General features: G+C 38.1%; 1 protein-coding gene across 1 annotated transcript in view; it reads right to left on the bottom strand.

Moving 5' to 3' along the window:
- The window catches only part of HDAC2 (histone deacetylase 2), a 31,877-nt gene extending 9,997 nt beyond the window's left edge, over positions 1-21,880 (bottom strand). The window contains exons 1-8 of the mRNA XM_065911326.1: positions 21,591-21,880; positions 10,382-10,494; positions 9,140-9,257; positions 7,006-7,080; positions 6,371-6,509; positions 4,024-4,165; positions 483-575; positions 293-401 (exon numbers count right to left, since the gene is read on the bottom strand). Coding sequence (XP_065767398.1) covers positions 293-401; positions 483-575; positions 4,024-4,165; positions 6,371-6,509; positions 7,006-7,080; positions 9,140-9,257; positions 10,382-10,494; positions 21,591-21,642 — 841 coding nt within the window. The 5' untranslated portion in view covers positions 21,643-21,880. The remainder of the gene's footprint in view (positions 1-292; positions 402-482; positions 576-4,023; positions 4,166-6,370; positions 6,510-7,005; positions 7,081-9,139; positions 9,258-10,381; positions 10,495-21,590) is intronic.
- Positions 21,881-26,727: the final 4,847 nt, after the last annotated feature.

The following is a 26,727-nucleotide window of genomic DNA, read 5'->3' as shown; positions in this document are numbered from 1 at the left end:
AAAAGAAGAAAACCACTGCCTTGGATGGGACAGCAACAAGTCTTATAAAACTGCTCACGTAAAAATGTATATATAAATTTGACAAAATAAAAGACCTAATTACTGAAAATAGATTAACTGTAATTACATAAATCAATTCAAAATACATACATACATATACCAAAAACCCACAAAAAATATAAAACACACATGGTTCTGTGTTAAGTAGCAGGTAAACAATGACAATTTTTATGGGAAGTTCTTAGGAAGAAAAAAACTTTTTTTCTAGAGTATCACCCTTCAAATTGCTTACCTTTAACTGTCAGATTGAAGCAACCGAGTCTATCGCCAGACAGTGAGTCTGCACCGCACTGCAGCACCACAGCACTAGGCTGATACATCTCCATCACTTTTGAAATAATCTATGTGCAAGGTAACAAATGTTAGTATCGCTAAAAAACATTTCAGAATTCCTTTTCATTTGTAAAAATAATAATACTTACAGGCTTAAATATCTGGCCATATGATTCATCATCTATACCATCTCTCATTGGAAAATTGACAGCATAGTATTTGCCTTTTCCTGCACCAATATCCTAAAATACATAGTGTAAGTAGATCTTAGAGAATGTATCATAATAAAAAGTTTGACATTTAATTATTAAAATATTTTAAAAAGATTAAAAGAGTAGGTAACAAACCCAATTCTGAATTCATCTTATAGGCTGAGAGAGGAAATAATACAGAATAAGTACATATTTCAACATTTATGGATATTTATAAAGCTGAAAAGAACTAATTCCAGTTAATCTGTAATGATTATTTTGGGGAGGAAAGAAATTTAACATAGTTAAGGGCAGTTTGAAATTAAATATTACATTAACTCAAGAAATTTGTCATAAACAAAATACATAAGACAAATTTGCCAAACTGTAGGAAATGCCACCTCTGAGCCAAGAACCCTACAGGACAGGGTTGTCCTGCATCGTCTCTAATGCAAAACCCTTCTTGGGGCTCACAGTCTGGCACGAGCTGATTAATTCTTGGAAGACTTTCTTGAAGTTTTAACAGCTACAGACTAAAACACTGAAATCTGTCTTATTGAACTGGGCTTGAAATAAATTTTGTTTCTACTTGTTAAAAAAGTATCACTCAAGGCATTAACCCTTCCCAAAAGAAGCAAAGGAGAGAAACTGAGTTCCAGTCACACACACACAAAACATATATACTTATTTTATTAACTACAATTTATGCACGTGTAAATCTATGTTTATGTACATGTGTACATACATACACACACACACTATAAACAGCGGATCTTTGAACAACACTGGGGTACAAACACCAGCATAGTTGAAAACCTGAGTTTAACATTAGAGTCTGTCCTCCATATTCACAATTCTGCCTCTGTGGATTCAATTAACTGCCAGTTGTGTAGCCCTGAAGTACTTACTTAGTGAAAAAAGTCCCACAGAAGTTCAAAACCTGTGCTGCTCAAGAGTCAACTGTATATTTTTAGAAGAGATGGTAGAGACAGTTCTCATGTGTTTTAAACTACAATTGACCTGTTTTACACAACAAGAGTTTGAATGGTGGGTCCACTTTTATGCAGGTTTTTTCCCCAATAAATGTATTAGAAAATTTTTCTGGAGATTTGAAACAGCATGAAAAACTTGCACATGAACTGCAGTATAGAAATATTTTTGAAAATAAAAAGGTATGTCATGAATGCATAAAATATATGTAGATATACATATACAAAATATGTTAATTGGCCATTTATGTTACCATGAAGGATATTAGTATTTGTGCTTTTGGGGAGTCAGTCATATGCAGATTTTCAATTACAGGAGAGTCAGCATCCCTGATCCCCTTGTTTTTCAAGGGTCAATTGTATGTCTCAATATATATGAATCTTTAGGATTACTAATACAAATACATGTTATCCCCTTTTTTCTCATGGAAGAATCTCAGCTTGAATCCATTTTTTAAAGAGCACAGTTTACCCTTCAATATTAGTTATTATGATCCAACTTTCGATGAAAAAGCATGAAATTACACACCTACTCCCACAATTTTTCTTAAGAGAATCTAAATTTTTATATAACTAAATACAAACTAAACACATATGCACAAACTAAAATGCTGTAAATCCTGAGACTTCTACAGTAAAAAAACACAGTTGGAATATACACTGACACTAAGATTTCAGAATATAGCAAGGTGGTGAGCACTTCTCACTCGAGTTAAAGGCGAATTAAAAGCACTTCTCACTCACAGTACAGAACTGCGGCCCTTATTTGACAAAGTTTTATACCCTCCATAACTGCTACTTTATCACACCCTTGTTTTTTTTCTTCCATCTAGACTACTGATCTAATAATAATGCAAGCATAGTTTTAACAATGATCTAATCTCACAGTAGACTTATTTTCTGATTTCTAATGAATTCTCAGGTAGAAAAGGTAATGTTTACTAAATTATACAATACTTGAGCTTCATCAAAGTCCAAATACAACAATACATACAATGTAGGAAACTGATTTTAGTTTCTGAAACTTGGGGATATCTTTTAATATCTAAAGGGAAAAGAAATGTGACATTTCATAGGAGTATAAAATCTTGAGGGAAAGAGATGTTGAAAGTCATTTTCAATATCTAAAACACACATTTTCCAGTATCTTCCAACAACTTCAAACAATTCTAAGTACACTGTCAGAAATTAAACAGAGGCTTCCACTGCCATTTCTGAGATTAATTAAAATTATACTGCAAGACACTTATTTCTTTAAGCTTAAAGCTGGGAAAGTTTTTGCGTAACATCAGAAAGCAATGGTTATAGACAAACAAATTCTACTGGTTTAGAGTGGTGGTTCTTGAATTTTAGTGTGCAGAATAGAATCATTCAGTTTCTGGAGCCTGAGGATATGTGCTACTAAGTTCTCAGGTATAACTGACTCTGCTAGTTTAAGGATCACTGGGAATCACTGGTCTGTAGGATAAGACCAAGTGGGGAAAGGCACTGAAGGAGCTCACATGGCAAGAAAGAACTGAAAATAGAAATTATTTTAAAAGCCACATAATTTAAACTGAAATAAATGAAACAAATGACCCTCCTACCCACTTACAGGTAAAGAAAAGTTTCACCATCTGAACTCTTACTGAAAGAACACAACCTTACGATCAAATAATTAAATCATACATTTGAAGACTACTTTAAGCCCACTCTGAACTTTTGGTTGTTAAACTCTAACATAACAACATACCACACACTTAAAACTTACCTTAACATAATAGTTTAGGACTAATGTTGAATGCCATGTTAAAAGAAATCTCCCATATAATACAGCTAAATTAAAAGCAGCTGCATAAATTTTTGAATAAACTTCAACGTGCTTGTCATTTGGTTCAAAAAACAAAACCTCTAGTGAAGTAAAAAGAAAAAAAAGGTGGGGGGGGGGGACTTCAAAGCACTAAATGAAAGAAGATAACAGAAATATAATAGAAATAAATGTGCTTAATATAAACAGGCAGGCAGGATAAGCTATGATATTCTTTTTCTCCCTAAATTGCGAGGGAGTTGGCGGATAGAGATGAGGGGGCAGGGAGGGAAGCCTAAGGAAAAACAGAGATTAAAGTCTGAGTAGCTAAAGACCAATCATAAAAGGAGGGCAATACAAAAACCTTAAAAAGACTCAAGTCAATTATTTTATCCCACCAAGCTTTATATTCAATAGCAATATAGGCTACAATCAAGTAGGTTTTGAAGATTCAAACTTAACATCAAGAAAACTGCTTCATGTTTTGTGTATGTTCAAAAGTATTCATTCAACCAAAGAAAAAGCTCAGCAAAAGAAACCCTTAAAGTTATTGAATTTTTGCTGATAATCAGCAAAAAAGTGAATTACAACAACGTTAAGCACATAAAAATGACTTAATCCTTCATATAAGCTTCAAATTAATGATCCAGAGAAATATGAGTTCAGGTACTAACCTCCTCTAGGTTCACCTCATAACATTTATTCAGACAGAATTCAATCTTACCCGTAAGTCTCCTGTTCCAGGAAAGTATTCCCCATATTTATGGAACGATACAGTCATTACACGATCTGTTGTATAAAAAGCCTCCTCAACACCATCACCATGATGGATATCAATATCAATATATAAGACTCTCTGATGATACCTGAAAACAAAGCCGTAAGTTTTCAAAAAGGTTTTAAGACAGGAAGAACTACCATGGATTCAGGAAACCTGTTTTTGAGCTCCTGCATTCCAGAATGTTTAATCCCCTTTCTTTTCTTTACTTATAGCCTAAGAGACCATTCAAAGAGTCCATCCTCAAGTCAGAGTTTGAACCTCAGAGCTTAATAAATTTCTTTACACTCTTTACATCTAGGTAATAAAATGTATTTACTTTCTGAAATCTCTTATTCTGCTTTGAAAACATAGTGTATGTTTCTAAATATTTATAATTGAAGATTGCACCTTAGTTACAATTGCTAAAGCATCTCGCATCTCTCTAGTAAATCTTTAGTATTATAAAATAGGGTTTGACACAGTTCAAATGTGGACAATGGCTTCTGTACAATCTTTGAGAACATATTTGTTTTTACATTTTTAAATGACTGAAAAATATAATCAAAACATTAATTTCATGATGTGACAATTATATGAAATTTAAATGTCAATGTCTATAAGTAAAGCGGTAATGAAACATGGCCACGCTTGTTTGTTCACTATTGTCTATGGCTTCTTTCTCATTTCAGCAGAATGTCTGTGACAGAAACCACAAGCTTCCCATCACGTGACAGTGCTGCTTGGCGAACGACCAATCACAGCAGAATCCGAATGCCTTTTAAGAGTCACACGTATCATCACACCGGACATCTTATATTAGTGATGACTCATGTCAAAACAAGAAACAAAGAAAGCGAAAGCCTCACATCATCCTTTCAAGGCACAAGGAAGTGATGATTTTTATGGAATTAGATGGCACAGTACTATTATTCATTTTATAGTACTACCACAGCCATGATAGAAGAATGTAATACATACAGGCTGACAAAACAAGACCACGCCTTCATAAGAATATCCTCAACTCACAGGAAGGCAACATTCAGAAACTTAGAAAATAATGTCTCATCATAGACTTTCTTTAAATAATAAAATAAAAATAGCGTGAATGGGCTTCCCTCATAGCCCAGTTTGTAAAGAATCCGCCTGCAATGTGGGAGACCTGGGTTCGATCCCTGGGTTGGGAAGATCCCCTGGAAACGGAAACAGCTACCCACTCTGGTATTCTGGCCTGGAGAATTCCATGGACTGCAGTCCATGGGGTTGCAAAGAGTTGGACACGAATGAGTGACTTTCATTTCACTTTTACATAGTGTGAACAAAGTGTCTGAATGGCTCAAAAGCTGTTTGCTATTAAATCAAGTTTGTACCAGTTGAAGAAATGTGTCCAGAGAAACCAAACTAAGCTTGTGAAGACTACCAGCATGTGGGCAAGAACTACCGCTCTGAGATGAAGACACAGGAACCAACACCAACAGTGAGTTAAAACAAGGCAAATGATTTCAAGTGGTTTTCCTTGGCTCTCTATTAGTCAAGTAACATAGCTCAGTTGTTTATTGAGTCAATACCAAATTTTAAGTGACTGAAAAATCAGCCTTTATAAATAGTATGCATGGAATAACTTCAGGCAAGAACATTTTCAATTTGAGAAAAATACCAATTTGTTACAATCTGAAGTAGAATTGGCTAAGATGTGTTATCTAATGATAGTTAAAAAAAAAAAATCTAACTTTGTAAATATCCAAAATCACAAATACCTCTATAGATCTTTCTCTCCAACTGGCAGTCAAGAAAAACTTTAAAACTGATTCCTTTAGCAATTTAGAGATAATTATATCCATTAATAGAGAACAAAACCCCACTCTATGAGGAAGCGAGGCAGTGAACTGGCCACATTCAATAGGTAAACAAATTCCAACACAGGTTTCAAATTTTTTTCTTGAAAAGTTAAAACTTACAAAATGTTAAAACACAAACTTCTAGGGTCACGTCATTTTTTCCAATAGTTTTTAAAAACTACATCTCCGATCTAAACTGTCAAGCTACTTCTAATACTTTTAGAAAGGCACTTAATAAACTCTCAGACATTTATATGCACTTCTCATTCTTAATAATCCAAGAACTAGCCAAATTTCCTACATTTTTACAATGGTTTGGAATGAATCTGTACATGATTTATTAACTATTTTCAACCCATTGTTCACGTTTTAAAAAATGCACAGGTTTTTATTATGAATTAAAACAGGAAAATTTTTACAGTAATTTTTTTTGTAATGAATTTTTACAGGAAAAATGTCAAACACAATTAACTTACTTTAGTAATTCAAGGATGGCAAGCACAATATCATTAACGTAACAGAATCCTGATGCTTCTGATTTCTTAGCATGATGTAATCCTCCAGCCCAGTTAACAGCCATGTCCGTTTGTTGTCGGTTTAACTTCACAGCACCAGCTAACAAATAAAGATAGGAGAAACTTTTAAAAGTTCAAAATTAAAAGTCAGTGTAACTAGACAAAGCCCTAGAGGAAAGAGGATGTCACGCATAAGCAAATGAGTATAAAATCATAACACGATCACTGTCAAGGGCACTAACAGCTTCTCTTCAGATACCTATTTTCCTGTAGCTGTGATCTGGTTAAATAAGAGCACAGAGTTGGAAAGCGGTAGCGACAATAGTAGCTAGAAGAAAGGGAGGAAAAAGAAGTCTCTAAGTGAAAATGCAACTGAAGTAAAAAGCTGCAAATAAAGTTTGCGACATTATGATCACAAAACTGGGTGGGGGGGCGCCATTGAAAACAACAGTAACTAAACAGCTGTAAACATACTATACACATACTACTTTTGTTATTAAAATCAGCCACTATTAAAGCTTGTTTCAAACAAATATCTCAAAAAATACACACAAGTTTAAATCAACTTTTAAATTTGACAAAATCAAGACACTTACCAACTGAGCCACCAGTTGAAAGCTGACAAAACTCAAAAAGTCCATCAAACACTGGACAGTCCTCTCCAACATTAACTGTGGAAGATGGATTTCATTAATTTCAATCCATTCTGTGAATTAATGAAAGCCTTTTCTTACAAAAACTATATCCTAAAAATAATGTTCGCTTGATGCAATAAGACATATATATCATAGTCGTAAAGTTTGCAATTTTATCCAAAGCAGTTAAAGTGTTATTATCTGAAATACCACCACCAATTCTTAACATGATTATTTGTGGAAAATATCTGCTTTCTAAACAAATAGCTATCAAAATAGAAGAGATATTTGGTGTTATTTAATTAAAATGAGGTTAAATTTCCTAGGCATTTCTCCTTAAAAATACAACAGTAAATTAATCAAAATTCTAAAAAGTTTAAATTTAACTTCAATTGCTTTATGATTTACATTCTTTAAAACTCCTTTAAGTACATAGAACACCCATAACTTTAGAAATGTACTGATTACCAAAAAAATATAACAGTTGGTTGCCCACGTCCATGGTTAGTGTTAATCTTGAAAGATGTTAAGAATTAATTAAACTCATGACAGCCAAGATACAGATGAAAGAGATACTTAATGCACAAGGAGACAGCACACGCATATAGATATACAGCACACTGCAACATATTTAGCTACTTGGTGCTCAGAGGATGAAATGGACACAGATCGTACAACCCTTTCTCAGTTCTCCTCACCCCTCAATTTACATCCTCTTCAAGAAAAAGGGTCATTACTTTGTATAGCTTTGCACATCCTTCATTTATTTTAATGTATACATTTTAGCCTCCTGCTATTCAGATATGACCATTATCTTAACACAATTCAGTACTATGTAAATTTAAAACCAATCCTGTTAATTCATTTTACCTTAGGGCTAACTATGACTTAATCTAAGCCTAAATCCCCACTGAAAAAACAGGGGCAAATAATATCTATTAACATTTGTAATACAACATTTTATTGAATCAAATGAGATAATCAAAACATACATCAAATTCTATGAATTCATAAGATATCTAGCAACTATACTTAATTTAGTATTACTGAACAAACAATACTGTTTTCTTTTAACAAAATCATTACTGAAGTCTATCAATAAAAACATCAGAATGAACTCCAGTATCAAGCTTTAAAAGACATTGTTCTAGTCATTTTAGTAAGACATCTTGCACTCAATCTTCTTGCATTCAATCTCTAATAATAAAATATCTACAAAAGAGAACACTGTATAGAAGAGAATCAAAAGCTTCATTGATACAACAGAGGGAAATACAGATATACATACAATTGTTCCTTGGTATTAACAAGGTATTGTTTTTAGGACCCTGATGACACCAAACTCTGGGGATGCTCAAATCCCTTATACGGTATTTTCGTACAACCAATGGAACATCCTCCCATATATTTAAATCATCTCTGATTACTCATAATACTTAATACAATGATAGCTATATTAAGTTGAATTAAGTTGTATTAAGTTGAAAGGAGATAGTTGTAATGGAGAAGGCAATGGCAACCCACTCCAGTACTCTTGCCTGGAGAATCCCAGGGATGGGGGAGTCTGGTGGGCTGCCATCTATGGGGTTGCACAGAGTCGGACAAGACTCAAGTGACTTAGCAGCAGCAGCAGATAGTTGTAAATACAATGTAAACAGCTGCCTACAAGAGGCAAATTCAAGTTTTGCGTTTTAGAACTTTTTGGAATAGTCTGGATTAAAGCACACAAATAGAAGACAAGAAATAATACACACCAGACTAAGGCCAAAGTACAGTCATGTCTTTAAAAGCAGGGGAGTGAGGTTTCCCTACCAACATCCACTATCTCAAAGTTAACACGGAACCAAAACAAGAGCAGAGAACATCCAAATAGCTCTTTGGCAGTTTGGCAGACCAATAAGCTTCAGGTAGGCTGTTTTTTGTTTTTTTTTTTAAAGCAGCTTTAATATTGTCATGTGGACTTTTTAAAATCAATAAATAATTAAAATAATTAGATCAGGAAAATATCTAGATTTACATAATTCTAATTACAAGTTCTTAAAGTACTTATTTATACTTATCACTACTAATATATACTTTTAACATAGAAACGTACATCTCTGCATCTGCTTACTATACTCAGACATGTTATCTGGTCTTATTGAACGTAGAAATTTGATGTACTCATCACTGTGGTATTTTGTCATTTCTTCAGCAGTGGCTTTATGGGGCCTCTGTGAAGAAAAATAAGTGTCAGAATTGTGGAATTACAACTGGTTAGATCAGGGTTACCAAACACAAAGTATACAATGTCCCCTACCACTACTCTCAAAAGAACTAGGTCTGCCAGAATAAAACATAAATTTTAAAGCAAATCCAAATTTATATATGTTTGTTTTAGAAAGCAGTAATCAATTTCAAAAACAATATTCCTTTAAAAAGGATTACACAGGTCTAACACCAACTATGAATTAATCATTCCTTTTCTTTTAGTCACTTCAGTCGTGGAAATGGGTCAATCCTTCTAAAGACAAACACATGTGCATAAACTCTACTTTCTAACATTTTCTACCATAAACCTTCTGCTCTATAGCCAGTAATTTCATCACTGACCATTAATTTTCAGGAAGGTTGAGACTCATCCAGGTAAAATGAGACTCATTCTCTATTAGTTCATGATTTCTCTCCCTTTTCCTTTGACTATCCTAATCATCCTTGTTTCTAGGAAGTTCACTTCATTTATGACACCCTTCTTCCACAAGGCTTCCTGAATGCAAGTCCTATTCAACTCCTCTTCTCTAAATGCCTATAATCTCAAAGAAAGAAGCTTTTTACATATATTGCCCAACACTGTTCACTGCTCCAAGCTGTCCTATTCTCCCCCCAATAGACAGGAACTATTGCATCTTATATCTGTTTATCTACATTCCTTTCTTTTCTGCACAACAGACACTTTGCATGCTTACTAATACAGTGTTTCTTATGCCAACAAATATTTGTATGATTAATTTTCTACCTAATTCTTTTGTAATAGTCCCAGATCAACTCTTCAGCAGCACAGACAGGTCAAAAATTATTTTAACAAAAATATTTAGTATGCTAAATTGAGTTGGTCTCTAGTTATGGGATAACCTTGGGGAGGGATGTTGTTTTTTTTAAATGGTTGAAGGAAGAAGGGAAAAAGGAGGCCACAGCTCCCACACTCTCAAGTTCCCTCCGAAAACTGAAACAAAAAAGAGGACTTTCTGTTTCCTCCAGTCCTTCTCATCTGCTAAATGCCCTCCAAATTTGAAAACAAAGTTTCAAAGCAATGGTAAAAAACAAAGAAAACTGAATATTTACCAAAAGGTATACTCACATATATTTCCATTTTTCTATATAAGCCATAATTTAGCAGCAAGTTATGGGTCATGCGGATCCTATGAGGTTTCATGGGATGACCCTGTCCATAATAATAATTTCCAATATCACCTAAAAAAGGAAAGACAAAATGAACAATACAGACAAGAGAATCTTCATGAACTATTTATTGTTCACCGTCAGATGTCATCTAAATAAGATAAGCTTTATTTAAAATATTAAATAATGATATTAAATTTTGCAACTCTCAAACTATTAGAAAACCAAGATACTATGCATGCTTCTACACACTGAGGACTCCATCAATACATTATGTTTGTTCAAACATTAAGGCAAGCAAGCTTTTCTGATTTTTAGTTTACCAGAAGTTTGGGGTTAGCATAAATAAAATACTCTTTACTCAAGTTACAAAAAGGAGTTACTGTTCCTTAAAGTGACACCTGCTTTCAGTATTCAATGGCAAATTGAGATGTGTAAGGTAAATAAGGAGTTACACGAGTATGACTTAAAAGTTCTATAGCAAATATTGCTTCTGAGATGATTCACTGGCATCCTCAAATCCTGTATAGTTGGTATTACCACGGCTGGAATGTTTTATACATCCATATTGGTCAATAAGGAATTTTGGTAACTGAACCTGGGATCCTAAATGAAGTTTTGTTATGACATACTTACTACATTTTTCAGGCTAATGAGGCTATTTTGCCTCATTCTTCATGATTAAAAAGTTATAATTCCTATCTTTTTATGCTATCTCATATTCCAGGTCTTAACGATTTACATATAAGGTTTACTTTAAATAACACCAAAATCCCAGATTTTTGCATACCAAATTCCAATAAAATTAATACTTTTAGGTAGGTAAAGAGCCAGTGTTTCTATAATAAAAAGTGTTAAGGATGTCACCTAAATATACACGATTATTCTAATGCAATGGGCAATTTTTACAACGTTTATTAGACATTACTTTCAGTACTAATTCTAGTTTTTAAATAACCAAGTCTAAAATTTGAGCCAATCTGATTGCAATGGTTTGAACTCATCTTAAATATGGGTTCATATAATAAAAATAAATAATAATAATAATTATTAATAATAAAAACTAGAGATAAAGAATGATCTTTACTCCCCTTCTAGATCAAAAATATCTTTCAAAATCCTGCCTAAATATACTTTTTTTGGTCTGTTTAATGAAAACTGGAATTCAAAAACTTCTGCTTCTCTCTTCCATATTTTTTAATAGTAGTCCAGGATGAACATTCACTTTTATAATATTATAACATACTTGTTTCTAATACTACTACTAGCTGATTTTGTTGGTGCTGCATCTTTACTTAACTCTTCATCTTCAAAACAAGCTTTCCTCTGAAAACACTTCATATATACACATGGTCAACCTTTCTTAATCTGTGCCAACAATAAAGCTAAGATAATACAGACAAGTAGCAAAGCAGAGCTATGAGGACACGGTTCTGCATTTATCACAGTCCAGAGGTTATGAGAGTACAGGAAACTAATTTCCTAGCTGTAAAGCTCTGTATATCATGACAATACACGTAAAGTTCCTTGAAAGCAGCCTGGTCTCAATGAATTCTTAGATATGGAAAGCCCACTAGATTTACAAAGTATCATGGGCCTAAGTTAATGCAAGGAAGGTTATTTCTAAGTTATCATCCCTACCAAAGGAGATAACAAGAATAAGGATAAAGATTCTTCAGCTTCCCAGGTGGTACAGTGGTAAAGAATCCAACTGTCAATGCAGGAGACGCAAGGGATGCAGGTTCGATCCCTGGGTCAGGAAGATCCCCTGGAGTAGGAAATGGCAACCCACTCCAGTATTCTTGCCTGAAAAATCCCACAGACAGAGGAGCCTGGTAGGATCACAAAGAATTGGACACAATCGAGCAACTGAGCACACAGTCTTCACATAACTTCCATATTCTCTGTGTAAAAATTATCAAGATGAAATGTCTCTAATATCTTAATATCAAATACTCTAGTTATGTACATACTGAGAATTCAATAAAAAGCTATCAACTAATCTAATAATTAAAAGATGCTTGCTCCTTGGAAGAAAAGTTATGACTAATCTAGACAGCATATTAAAAAGCAGAGACATTACTTTGCAACAAAGGTCTGTTGCGTCAAAACTATGGTTTTTCTAATAGTCATATATGGATGTGAGAGCTGGACTATAAAGAAAGCTGAGTGCCAAAGAATTGATGCTTTTGAACTGTGGTGTTGGAAAAGACTCTTGAGAGTCCCTTGGACTGCAAGGAGATCTAACCAGTCCATCCAATAGAAAATCAGTCCCGAATATTCATTGGAAGGACTGATGTTGAAGTTGAAACTCCAATACTTGGGCCACCTGATGCGAAGAACTGACTCATTTGAAAAGACTCTGATGCTGGGAAAGATTGAAGGCGGGAGAAGGGGACAACAAGGATGAGATGGTGGGATGGCATCACCGATTCAACGGACATGAGTCTGAGTAAACTCCGGGAGTTGGTGAACAGGGAGGCCTGACAAGCTGCAGTCCATGGGGTCACAAAGAGTCGGACACGACTGAGCGACTGGACTAAACTGAACTAAAAATGAGAAAGACAACAATAATCTACAGAAGGAAAGTATAGCTGCAATTTCTCAGCAAGAGTGCTTGAAAAAAAAGATGTTAGCACCAATTAGCATTTATTCAGAGCATCTGAGAAGGCACTGTTCTAAGCACTTCACCTGCATTATCTGTTAATCTTTTCAGCAACCCTATGATGTAGGTGTTATTAATATTACTACTGTTCCTATTTTATTAAAGTGAAGATGGAGAGCTGTAAACAAGTCAGATGATACTGTGAAAGTCACATAGCTAGTAGGTAGAAGAGCTAGATTCAAACTCGGGCAGAGCAACTCTGCCAAACTTCTTAAGTAGTAGCTACTGGGAAAGTAATGGCATTTACAGTTACTGGAAAGAAATGGTAGGGGGAAGGCTGACAGGAAAAGGACATAAAATGGAATACAAACATCTAAAGAAAATGAACCTAAAAAAAAAACTACCTATCTATCAACAGGGTCCTCAAATTTTATATGAATATACACAGCTTTCAACAAGTTTCTTGGCTATACTTTGGGGACCCAGTTCTACCAAGAATATGCATCCTACCTAGATGACACAGGTCCACAAAGGCAGCCAAGCTACAGACAACTGCTGTTTGGTTTATGAAGAATTCTTCCAAAATGTAAGGGAGTACTAGAAGAACTGCTTAATCCCCTATCACAAAATTCTCTACATGGCTGCTTTGCAGACATCCACTTTTCCATAAAGATAAAATAGCTTTCCTTAGTTGCAAAAACCTATGGATTTCATTCAACGCATTTAAATGGTCAGTAACGTAATTTGGGGGCTTCCCAGGTGGTGCAGTAGCAATGCAGGAGACATGTGTTCAATCCTGAGTCGGGACGATCTCCTAGACTAGGAAATGGCAACCGATCCCAATATTTTTGTCTGAAAAATCCCACGGAAAGAGGAGCCTGGCAGGTTACAGACCATGCAGTCACAAAGAGTCAGACACAACTGAGCAAGGACGCAATGTAATTTGAGCATTTAAAATGTTACCCTGATTTTCATTTTGCTTTACCAGTGAAATAAGTATTCAGAAAAATTAGCTTGAAGTGGTTCCTTGAATACAACAAACTTTGTCAATGTGAAGTAATTACCAAAAAGATTTAGATATTACCTGCAAAATTTTCAAAACTGCTCACTTTTCAAGAAGCTCCCAGAATAGGGCTTCCCTGGTAGCTCAGATGGTAAAGCGTCTGCCTACAATGCGGGAGACCCGGGTTCAATCCCTGGGTTGGAAGATCCCCTGGAGAAGGAAACTGCAACCCACTCCAGTATTCACGCCTGGAAAATCCCATGGACCAAGGAGCCTGGACAGGTACAGTTCCATGGGGTCACAAACAGTCGGACACAACTGAGCGACTTCACTTCACTTCTACTAAGGTCTACAATCTCTTTTCTTTAAAGTTCTCCAGACTAGATATATTTGATTTTATAAATGTAGTATGATGTATCTGCCATATATTATGTGACAACCTTAAGTCTGGGCCATATTCTGTAAGCAAACATTAATATTTCTGCAGCAAATGTGTAAATATTCAAAATAAGTGGATGATAAAAAAGATGGCAAATATTAATTCAAGTTAAGCTTTTGATTCCAAATGAGTTGTAAAAATTTTTTTTTCACTTTTCGGATAATTTTGGATTTCAAGACTATGAAATTAACCTTTATGCCTAAAGAAAAGTTGACTAAAATATGATTCAAGAAAAAACTATTTTTGTCTTCCACAGACTAGATAGACCACTGGTGACTTTAACACACGGGCTAACTTCCTGAAATACTCAAGTCTTGGTTTCCATGATACCACTTTCCTGGATTTCATACCACCCCACAGCCACTCTTACACCACCCTTGATTTATCAAGTCTCTTAAGTTCACTCATTCATCTAACACATCAACAGCCTACTGTGTGCCAGGTGGGTACTTGAGTAAGTAAGTGAATCAACAGTGCTGCTCTAAACCCTCTTCTCTCAGGAATAAGGCACCTAACTGCTCAAAATTAAGAAATTTAGGAGCCATCTTTTATTTAGTGATCACCAAGTCCCAACTCCATTTCCAACCCAATCAACAGATTCTATCAGTTTTACTCCTAAAATATCTCTTAAAAATGTTCATGTCTATCAGTTGCATTCATTACCTTGTATGTGGACCAATATATACTCAATTGTTACTTTCAGTCTTACATTCTATCACTCTTTCCCACCCTTTCTCCACTTTCCAGACTCTTAAGAAAACTTCAGTGGCTTTCTGCTTCCTGAATAAAGTCCACATCTCTGAGCACAAACTCTTGGGTGGTCCGGCCCTTTACTACCTGGCCTAACCCTATATTTCCTCCTGTCTCCCCCTCAGCTGCCTCTCTGTTAACTGCACCAGGTCTTTCCTAACTATGCAGCCTTTGAAGTCTGCAGTGTCTTATGAAAGAAAACTCTTTTAAGGAGGCTGGCCCATTCTATGTCTTCAGGGGCTTCCCTTGTCTAAATTTACCCTACCAAGGTCCCCTCACTTACTATCTAACACAGTCCTACGTTTTCTTCTTAAAAACATTTTTAATTAAAAATATTTTTTTAAATTGGAGTATAGTTGATTTACAATGTCGTGTTAGTTTCAAGTGTATGGAAAAGTGATTCAAGTATACTTATACATATATCCTTTTTCACACTCTTTTCCCATATAGGTTACTACAGGATATTGAGCAGAGTTCCCTGTGCCATATAGTACTACATAGATTATCTATTTTATATACAATAGTTTGTATATGTTAATCACAAACTACTAACTTATCCCTCCCTCCCACCTTTCCTTTCTGGTAGCCATAAATTTGTTTCCTAAGTCTGAATCTGTTTTGTACATAAATTCATTTATATTATCTTTTTAGGTTCCACATACAAACGGTATCATATTTGTCTTTCTCTGACTTACCTTTCACTTAGTATGATTATCTCTAAGTCCATCCATGTTGCTGCAAATGGCATTATTTCATTCTTTTTATGATTGAGTAATATTCCATTATTACTGTGTGTGTGTGTGTGTGTGTGTGTGTGTGCGCGCGCACATCTTCTTTAACCACTCCTTTGCTGGTGGACAGTTAGGCTGCTTCCATGTCTTGACGACAGTAAACAGTGCTGCAATAAACACTGGGGTACATGTATCTTTTCAAGTTAGTTTTCTCCAGATATATGCCTCTCTGCTCAATCATGTCTGACTTTCTGTGACCCTATTGACTATAGCCTGCCAGGCTCCTCTGTCCATGGGATTCTCCTGGCAAGAATACTGGAGTAGGGTGCCATTTCCTCCTCTAGGGAATCTTCTTGAGATATATGCCTAGGAGTGGGATTGCTGGATCATACGGTAGCTCCATTTTTAGATTTTTAAGGAAAACCTTGATACTGTTCTCCATAGTGGCTGTATCAATTTACATTTCAATCAACAGTGTAGGAGGGTTCCCTTTTTTCTACACCCTCTCCAGTATCTATTTCTAACATAGTCTTATATTTTCTTCTTAGGATTTCAATCTTTTGTCTACACAACACAGACTAAGGACTTTAACTCCATTTAATATGTCTGAACTCAAAATTGACATCACCCCAACACCTGAACTTTAAATCTGATCTCATCCACCTTTCAATGCTATTATCATTTCCAAAGAGATAATTAACCTTTCTCCCCAGTTGCAACAGTTTCTTTAAGGATTTGTCAACACAAGCATTTAAAGTTTTTGTTAAGGGAAAGAAATAATTACTAATACTTTTTTTTGGTAGCAGAGAAACCTTTTCTTTTTTTACACTAGCAGTGGCAATAGTTCCACACTTGTGTCACCAAAGGAAAAAAGAAAAATTTTTTTAGGTACCAGGTGTTGCTCTCTCCTTGGACATTAAAACTAGACTATGTAGAAAAGGATAGATGGTGAGCTGAGTCAGATACACAAACCTATTTTCATGGAGAAAACAAAACGCCACTCACCCTGCCTGTCTGTAACTTGAGTGGCTGTGAGAATTAGAATATATAAAAGGTTCCAGCTGTGAAAGTGTAAGGTATTTATTGTTTACTCATCAATAATGCAAAAAGCCCTGTATCTTTATCAAGGCTGGCAGAAGTATAGACAGCGGCAAAACAGATTTTATCCTCATGAAGTTTATATTACAGTAGGAAGAAAGACAAAAATTAGGTGTAATTGATAGGGAGAAAAACAGTAACAGGGATTAAGGTAAAAGGGAAAAGCTTCTCTGTTAAGGTGAAAGCTGAAGGAAGTAAATGGGAAAACAAAAATCTTGGGGAAGAGAATATAAGTATAAGAAAATCTCAGTCTTATGTTCTGCTATGTTTAAATAAATGATGTGCAATAAAACCACTGGTATTTATGAACTGCTGCTCTAATTCAGTATCCAGATTTGCCTCCAAAGAAAAGATTACCTATTTTATGGATAATAATGTTTATACTATATCTAAGAACCCATGCAGATATATTAAAGACTACCTAGCAAAAGGCTTGGGTTTCCCTGGTGGCTCAGCAGTAAAGAATCTGCCTGCAATGCAGGAGACCTGGGTTTGATCCCTGGGTGGGGAAGATCCCTTGGAGGAGGGCATGGCAACCCACTCCAATACTCCTGCCTAGAGAATCCCACGAACAGAGGAGTCTGGCAGGCTGCAGTCCATACGGTTGCACAGAGTCGGACATGGCTGAGCGGCTAAGCAGCAGCAGCAAAAGGCTCTGGCATCACTGTTATAAATAAAATCTAAGGAAATCTGCCAATAGTTGACTGCCAAGCAGAATTCTTATAATGTGCTGCAGCAGACTCGGTGTATACCGGGAGACATGATATTGGTAACTTTCATAGTCTATCTTTGTGCAGTGTTGAGTGCTTTTCTCTGAATCACTTTTCTCCAAATATTATGATGAACCCTCTCAGAGAAGGGAAAAATAACAACACAGAGCAATGCATATAATCATATAAACTGTGATATACAACCTTATTATTAATATATTGTATATACAATAAAACAGACACTAAAGGTAATTGGCCTTAAGCTAATTTAAAACAAACTACAGTTAACATTTCTTGACAAAGTATTACTGATGTATGTATTTAATCAGAGCCTAACACAGCTTGGCTTGCTAATTATATTTAAGTACAGAAATCACATCATTTTATTTTTTTCTCTTTTGCCATGAGGCATGTGAGATCTTAGTTCCCTGACCAGGGATTGAACCCACGCCCCTTGCAGGGAAAGCTCAAAACCGTGACCACTTGACAATCAGGGAATTTCTAGAAATCACATTATTTTAAAGCCAGAAGGGATATAACTAGATCTTCTTATAGATTATCAACAATCTTGCAGTATATGCTAGATGATCAAGATTTAGGAAACGACTCATGAGTCAAAAGCTGCAAAAGTAAAAATTTCTCTTGTGCGTGCGGTTGCTTCAGTCATGTCCAACTCTTGGCGACCCTACGGACTGTAGCTTGCCAGCCTCCTCCATCCATGGGGTTCTCCAGGCAAGAATACTAGAGTGGGTTGCTTTTGCTTTCTCCAGGGGATCTTCCCCACCCAGGGATCAAACCTGCATCTCCTGCGGCTCCTGCATTGCAGGTGGATTTTTTACCCATGAGCCAGTGGGGAAGCCCCAAAACTTCTCTTACTTTCCCTCAAAGGTCTAAGGATATTTCATCCATCAATGCCTTGAAACTCTCATTCCAGTGATCTAAACGGTATGATACTGAGGACTGTAATGTGAACAGAGAAAAGAACATATGTCTTTAGAAGTCCCTTTCATTTGCTAGACATTCTGTGTCACCAACAGTAGGCCTAATGCTCCCAGTAAGCAAAGGTAGGATCCCTATGGTTACAGAATGTGCTATACCTCACTGCTTCCCTCTTGATCTTTCTTACTTCTATTTCCTTTACAGCAAGTTAAAAACAACTATTCTAGTTTCATAGATTATTGACACCGACACTATTACTTTTGACACTGATGTTGTTTAGCTGCCAAGTGGTGTCCGAGGGACCCCGTGAACTGTAGCCTGCCAGGCTCCTCTGTCCACGGGACTTCCCCTGCAAGGAATACTGGATGTTTGTATATCTTAGAGTCAGTTCCCTGATGCACAAACTCTGTCCTCACAATTAAAAAAAGAAAAAAACAAAACTACTATCACTATCTTTATAAGCTGACAAAATAGGGTTTTTCTGGTGATGAAAATCTATGCTTTTGGAATTAACTATGCACAGCTTAACATACTATCACCTACAAAGAATTAGCATAATAATACTTATTCAATTTACTAACCTGTGCAAATTATTTTATTAGCCCACCCCCACAAAAAGAACCCAAAGCATATTCCCAATGTAAGCAATTACATATTCCGTTCTAAAAATTGGTCAAGGAAGAACCATACACAAAAGACAGATAACCTAACCAGAGACATCTAAACACTCAATTATACACCTGCTGCTGGCCATCGGATGAAGCAGCTGAATGGTCCACTATAAAGTACTGACTAAGTCACAAAGATTACTCTTCCTATCAAGTCTGCATCCTGCCCTGGGGATCAATACTTGCTCCCATTCCCTCAATGGAGGCTCATTGTAAATGGGCCTAATAAAAGCTGTTGATAAAACTGCTATTTGAGTGTACCCTCTGGTTCTGCAGTTCAAGCCTGGTGGGAAGAAGTTTCAAGCAGCTCACTTCATCAGAGCCTATCACTGTCAACAGCGACTAACAGCTGCAGGAAGAGGCTTACACCAGTTAACCTTATAAAACCTTTCTTCTCTACCCCAAGCCCTGCTAACACATCTCTAAACCTTGGAAACAATATCATTTAAAAAATTAACTTACACACATGGTTATTTACTTTTCAATTTGGTTATGGAACCCAAGTCAAGGCCAGTGACCCAAAATATGCACGAACTCTTAAAAAATTAACTCTAAGAAACTTCAGTAATTTACATTAAAATTAAAATCTACTCCCATCTCCACCCCTCCATGATGGCATCATTTCAAATCAATTTGTATCACATATACATGCAGTCTTCTCAAAGAATACTTTAAAAACATGGCTACTGATATTTAATACTTAGATTTCTTCTGTAAGATTTTAGATTTTTCCACAAATGACACAGGTGGTTATTTTATATAAACAGGCATGAAAATTATTCATGGTTGCTAACTGAAGAGACATGATATGGCCATTTTAAAATTAAAGTCTAGATTTATTCTGACCTAGTCCTCTTAAGATCTTTCCATCAGTCTAAGATTTTATGGTTTATGATACACTGAATGTAGGAAACAGCTTCCAAAATTTTTATTACTTCACACAAATCAGATGGACTTTCAGGTCCCTGAACCTAGCTTCTTTGTTAAATTTTAGAATTTCTTCTCTGGAGAGTAACCTAACTATAAACTATTTACCAAGTTAACGTCTTCGTGCAAACTATAAAAAAGGTAACCACTTCTTTTAGTGTAATTTAGACTAGCACAGGAAACGGGATTCAAAAAGACTTACTGCTCAAATTGCAAATGAAGTCAGAACCTCTAAAACGAAATTATTTGATTTTTATAATTTACTGTCCAATGAGCTCAAGCTTATCTGATTACTTAGTACTTTCTGCCCTACTCCTCAAAGTTTTCCAACACCAGGACTCCCACCACCTAGAAACAGTTTTCGCAAGCCAGATGCCAAAGCTATCGGTCCTACACCTCCAAAGCAGGGTGTATTTCCTGATTGAACAAAGAGCAACAAAGAAGTGGGTGGTAACCGCCTCTCAGAGAGGCAAGCCAGGACCCATTGAGGCTGATCTACAACACGAGCAGCATCAGCGACAGCACGTCGCCCCACCACCGTCGCATTTCCCGTGAAGACTGACTACCTCAAACTCGAAAACCCTCATTTTTATTGAGGAAGTGAAGCCCTTTCATTTGAATGCTGAGAAAGTGGCGCTCAGAGAACCCGGCAAACAAAGGAGACGGATGAAGCCCACGCACAACAGGGGTGCGAACAAGCCTCGAGGCGGACGTGGGCCCCCACCCCCAGGGGCCCCTCTCCAGCACCCAACCCGGTCGAGGGGTCCGGGGTGAGGCCGGCGGCAGAGAAAAGGAGACGCTCGGGCCAGCCGGGGACACAGAGGAGGGGAGAGGCGGGGAGGGGAGGGCTGGGGGCTGGAGGGGCGGAGCTCTCGGGGCCGTGGGGCTTTGTGTGCAGTCTGGGCCGGGGAAGCTGTTTGGGCCCGCGGGGAGAAATCGGGTGCAGGCGGCCGGAGCAGGGGACCCCCAAAACCTCCCTCCCACGAGCGGCGGGACAGGCGCGAGGGAGGGCCGTCCCCTTCACACCAGCACCAAGTCAGGGTAGGCCGGCGGCGGACCGCACTGCCGGAGCGAGAGAGGCCGGAGGGAAAAGTGGGGCGTCCGCTTAGCTCCCCGCGGCGGCTGCCGGACGGCGTCGGGTCGGGAATGGGTTAAGATGCTGCCAAACGTTGGTCCCTCCTCCTGACCCCTCAGCACCCGGCGCGACCACTCGCAACGGCGGCCACAGAGGCGATGCGGCTCCGGGCCCGGCGCCACAGCCCTGGGCCGCCCACCCTCTCGTCTGCCCGGCGTCTCACCATCATAGTAATAGCAGACTTTCTTCTTGCCGCCTCCTTGACTGTACGCCATGGGCTCCCGGGCCACCGCCGCCTCCGGCTCCTCCTCTTGCTGCTGCTGCTACTGCTGCCTCCGCGGCTCGGGCGGGGAGAGAAGAGGGCTGGGGCGAAGGTTGAGGGTGGCAGTCCTGTGGGGAAGGGCAGGCCGGAGGGAGGAGAGGAAGGGGGTGCCGGGAGGGCTGGGTACCGCCCGGCCGAAGGGCCGAGAGCGCGGACCAGGGGGCGGCAGCGGCGCCAACTCGCGACACTGGGGAGGGGGAGGGGGCCGCCAAACCACCTCCGGAGGCTGAGGGGAGGTGGGGCGCGTCCACTGCGATTCCACGGGGGAGGAGGCGGCAAGAGGCTTCTTCAGTTTGGGAAAAGAGGCTTTCTTATGGTGAGCAACTTGCACAGGACGGCTACCCAACACGGTCGTAAAAGGATTTGTTTTAAAAAAGAGCAGGCTTTCGCTTTACGGAGCGATTAGGTAGGTAAAGGGAGCGTGGAGCCGGGTGAACGCTCCCCCCTTCGGATCTTCGCGCAGTGGTTGCGCCTATCCTGAGCCTGCGCAGTCGGCGCCTTCCCAACCGTAGCCCGGGCCGCCTGGACCCCCTCCGCGAAGTCCCACGCTGCTCCCCTCCCCCTCTGTCGCGAAGCTCTCGCCGGGTCGGACCACGTGCTCCGAGCCGGGCGCAGAGAGACCACTATCCCACCCCTTCGACCTTCTCGAACCCGCCCAGCTGCAACCCACGATCCCTGTACTGGGTCGTCGTACATTTCATTTATTTTTTCCATTTTCTGCTGATAATCGCTCGGAGGAGGTCCCCCCTGTTAAGGGGACCTATTGCAGACTTTAAAGAGCAAAGAGTACTGCCTGACTTTAAATAGGCAGTTATGGCATGCATTTATATGTTAGGGTTCTAAGTATTTGCATTTATGATGTATTTCATTGGTGTCTATAATAGATATGTGTTAACTCGATTGAGACTCGCAACAACTGGGAGTAAGCTGGGGTGTAAGTATTGTTTCTAGTTCTTCTTTATAAATGGAGAGATAAACGCACTCGGTTCTCTCCACGGTTGATGCTCTGGGGTTTGATTTCAGCCTTTCTCCAAAGTCCACACATCCTAGCTACTCCCTTATGACTGCTTCTGCTGGCTGGGCACTGGAGGATTGCAGCATAAAGTTCAGAGAAAGGACTTTCAGAACTTTGGGAAGTTATAAATACCTTTGCCCGTGTATTCAACAAGTCATCAAACATGGAGCCTTTACCTACTCTAAGCCACCCACCTTGTAGGTGACTGGGGTGGGGGTGGGGGATGCTGACAGTTCATAGGTAAAATTCTTATTTCCAAAACTCATATTCCCTATAAACCATTAACCGTTTATAGGTGCAGACTCGGTCACTCAGCCCTGTCTGACTATTTCCAATCCCGGTGAACTGTGCTCCCTGCCCCCCAGCTCCTCTGTCCATGGGATTTTCTGGGCAAGAAGATTGGAGTAGGTTGCCATTTCCTTTTCAAGGAGAATCTTCCTGATCCAGGGTTGGAACTCTGGTCTTCTACATTAGCAGGCGAATTCTTTACCATTGAGCCATCTGGGAAGCCCATTTACCATTTGTAGGTTTCCCCGAATACACATTCTTTCCCATCGCTATCAAAAACAAAAAAAAGTCCTTATTGAAGCAGGAATCATTGGGAGCCATTACCAAAATTATCCTTTTTATTTTGCTATTAAATATTTGACTTCAAAATCTCCAGGTAGTTCATACTTAAAGCAGCAATTTTCCTGGACCTCACCCCCAAGAAATTTAGAAAAAATAAATCCAAGGTAGCCTCAATCCCCCTCTACCTAAGTCCATGCTTTTAGCAAGCACCCAGGTAAGGGAAACAGTTGGTACAAGAATCAGAGAAACTTTGACTTTAGAGGTTAAAAATTACACGATACTATTTTACAGCTTTTACGCTATCAAGCCCCAAATCAATTTGGTATATTCTGAAAACAAAACAAGTTAATTTAGTAGAAACTAATATTTAACTTATATGCAGAGTACATCATGAGAAACGCTGGGCTGGAAGAAGCACAAGCTGGACTCAAGATTGCCAGGAGAAATATCAATAACCTCAGATATACAGATGACACCACCCTTATGGCAGAAATTGAAGAGGAACTAAAGAGCCTCTTGATGAAAGTGAAAGAGGAGAGTGAAAAAGTTGGTTTAAAGCTCAACATTCAGAAAACTAAGATCATGGCATCTGGTCCGATCACTTCATGGGAAATAGATGGGGAAACGGTGGAAACAGTGGCTGACTTTATTTTTTGGGGCTCCAAGATCACTGCAGGTGGTGATTGCAGCCATGAAATTAAAAGACACTTACACTTTGGAAGGAAAGTTATGACCAACCTAGATAGCATATTAAAAAGCAGAGACATTACTTTGCCAACAAAGGTCCATCTAGTCAAAACTATGGTTTTTCCCGTAGTCATGTATGGATGTGAGAGTTGGACTGTGAAGAAAGCTGAGCGCCGAAGAATTGATGCTTTTGAACTGTGGTGTTGGAGAAGACTCTTGAGAGTTCCTTAGACTGCAAGGAGATCCAACCAGTCCATCCTAAGGGAGATCAGTCCTGGGTGTTCATTGGAAGGACTGATGCTGAAGCTGAGACTCCAGTACTTTGGCCACCTCATTCGAAGAATTGACTCATCAGAAAAGACCCTGATGCTGGGAGGGATTGGGGGCAGGAGGAGAAGGGGATGACAGAGGATGAGATGGCTGGCTGGCATTGCCGACTCAATGGACATGAGTTTGAGTAATCTCCAGGGGTTGGTGATGGTCAGGGAGGCCTGGCGTGCTGCAATTCATGGGGTTGCAAAGAGTTGGACATGACTGAGCGACTGAACTGAACTGAACTGAATATTCTCAGAGCCAGGAGAGTGGAAACTGAAATGAGACTTTGTTTACTTCTGGAAGACTTCCTTGACTTGACTTCTTCCCGAACCTCCAGTCTGTTTTTTCTACCCCTCACTTGGTGGTTGTGACTTATACCCTTTTAGCTCAACACTCACCATATTGCAGTTGTCTACACTTCTCTGAACTTATCATTAGAACAGTGTCATGAGAGGAGAGACTGTGTGTGTCTTGCAGGTAAGTGTATCTGTATGCATAAGTCATTCAATTGTCTGAATTGCCTCATCTGTAAAATGGGGCAGTATTACTTGGAGGGTAATTCCTCATATGAATATAGAGTACCTCAAATAAGAAAATTAATACAGAATAGATTTTTTTAAAAATATTTGTTTATTTGGCTGCCTTGGGTCTTAGTTGTAACACACAGACTCAGTAGTCATGGTGCTCAGGCTCAGTAGTCGTGGTGTTTGGGCTTAGTTGCTCCATGGCATGTGGGATCTTCATTTCCCGACCAGAGATTGAACCTGTGTCCCATGCACTTGCCCTGCACACAAGGCAGATTCTTAATCACTGGACCACTAGGTAAGTCCCCAGAATAGTTTTTAAACAATGAAGAACTATGTGAATACAAGGGAGTATTAGGATTATTGTCATAATACTAGTAATAATTATTATTGTTGGCATCCATGGAACCTAACATGTGAAAAGAGCCTGGACATATATTTACATATTTTGATTGGCCTAGGAACTTGTTATATTAACTATTTTTTAATAATTTTATTTATTTTTAATGTTTAACTGATGTATAGTTGATTGACAATGTGTTAGTTTCTGGTGTACAGCAAAGTGTATACACATATATATGTATATACTTTTAAAGTTTATATATGTATACTTTTTATTTTCCTTTTCATTTAGGCTGTTTAAGATATTAAATATAGTTCCCTATGCTATACAGTAGGACTTTGTTGTTTATCTATTTTATATATAGTAATTTGTATCTGCTAACTCCAAACTCCCAATTTATCCCTGTCCCATCTTCTTTCCCCTTTCGTAACAGTAAGTTTGTATTCTATGTCTGTGAATATGTTTCTGTTTTGTAAATAAGTTCATTGGTATCATATTTTAGATTCCACATATAAGTGATATATAGTATTTGTCTTCTTTAGGTTTATTTCACTTAGTATGATCATCTCTACATTCATCCATATTGCTGCAAGTAGCATTATTTCACTTTCTTATGTCTCAGAAATACTCCATTGTGTGGTGTGTGTGTGTGTGTGTGTGTGTGTGTGTGTGTGTGTGTGTATGTAGCACATCTCTTTATCCATTCATCTGTTGATGGGCATTTAGGTTGCTTCCATGTCTTGGCTATTGTAAATATTGCTGCAGTGAATATTGGGGTACATGTATCTTTTCGAATTATGGTATTTCCAGATACATGCCCAGGAGTGGGCTTGCTGGATCATATGGCAAGTCTATTTTTAGTTTTTTTAAGGAATTCATACTGTTTTCCACAGTGGCTGCACCAATTTACATTCCCACCAACAGTGTGGGAGGATTCTGTTTTCTCCACACTCTCTCCAGCATTTGTTATTTGTAGACTTTTTAATGATGGCCATTCTGACCAGTGTGAGGTGATACCTCATTTTAGTTTTCATTTGCAATTTTCTAGTAGTTAACAATGTTGAGCATCTTTCCATGTGCCTATTGGCCATCTGTATGTCTTCAGAGAAATGTTTATTTAGGTCTTCTGCCTATTTTTTGATTGTTTGGTTTTTTTTGTTGTTGTTAGTGAGTTGTATGAGCTGTTTGTATATCTTGGAAATTAAGCCCTTGTTGGTTGCAGCCTTTGCAAATATTTTCTCCCAGTCTGTGTGTTGTCTTTTCATTTCATTTCCTTTGCTGTGCAAAAGCATATAAGTTTAATTAGGTCCCATTTGTTTATTTTTGCTTTTATTTCTATTACCTTGGGAGACTGACCTAAGAAAATATTGCTACAGTTCATATCAGAGAATATTTTGCCTGTGTACTCTTCTAAGAGTTTTATAGTGTTATGTCTTATATTTAAATCTTTAAGCCATTTTGAGTTTACTTTTGTGTGTGGTTTGAGGCAGTGTTCTAACTTCATTAATTTATGTGTGGCTGTCCAGCTTTCCCAACACCACTTGCTGAAGAGAGTATTTTCTCTGTTGTGTATATTCTTGCCAC

The sequence above is a fragment of the Muntiacus reevesi genome, chromosome 19 (assembly GCF_963930625.1).
Source record: "Muntiacus reevesi chromosome 19, mMunRee1.1, whole genome shotgun sequence".
Classification (NCBI taxonomy): Eukaryota; Metazoa; Chordata; class Mammalia; order Artiodactyla; family Cervidae; genus Muntiacus; species Muntiacus reevesi.
Note: the sequence above shows the minus strand (reverse complement) of the source record. Positions and strands in the feature narration are given on the sequence as shown.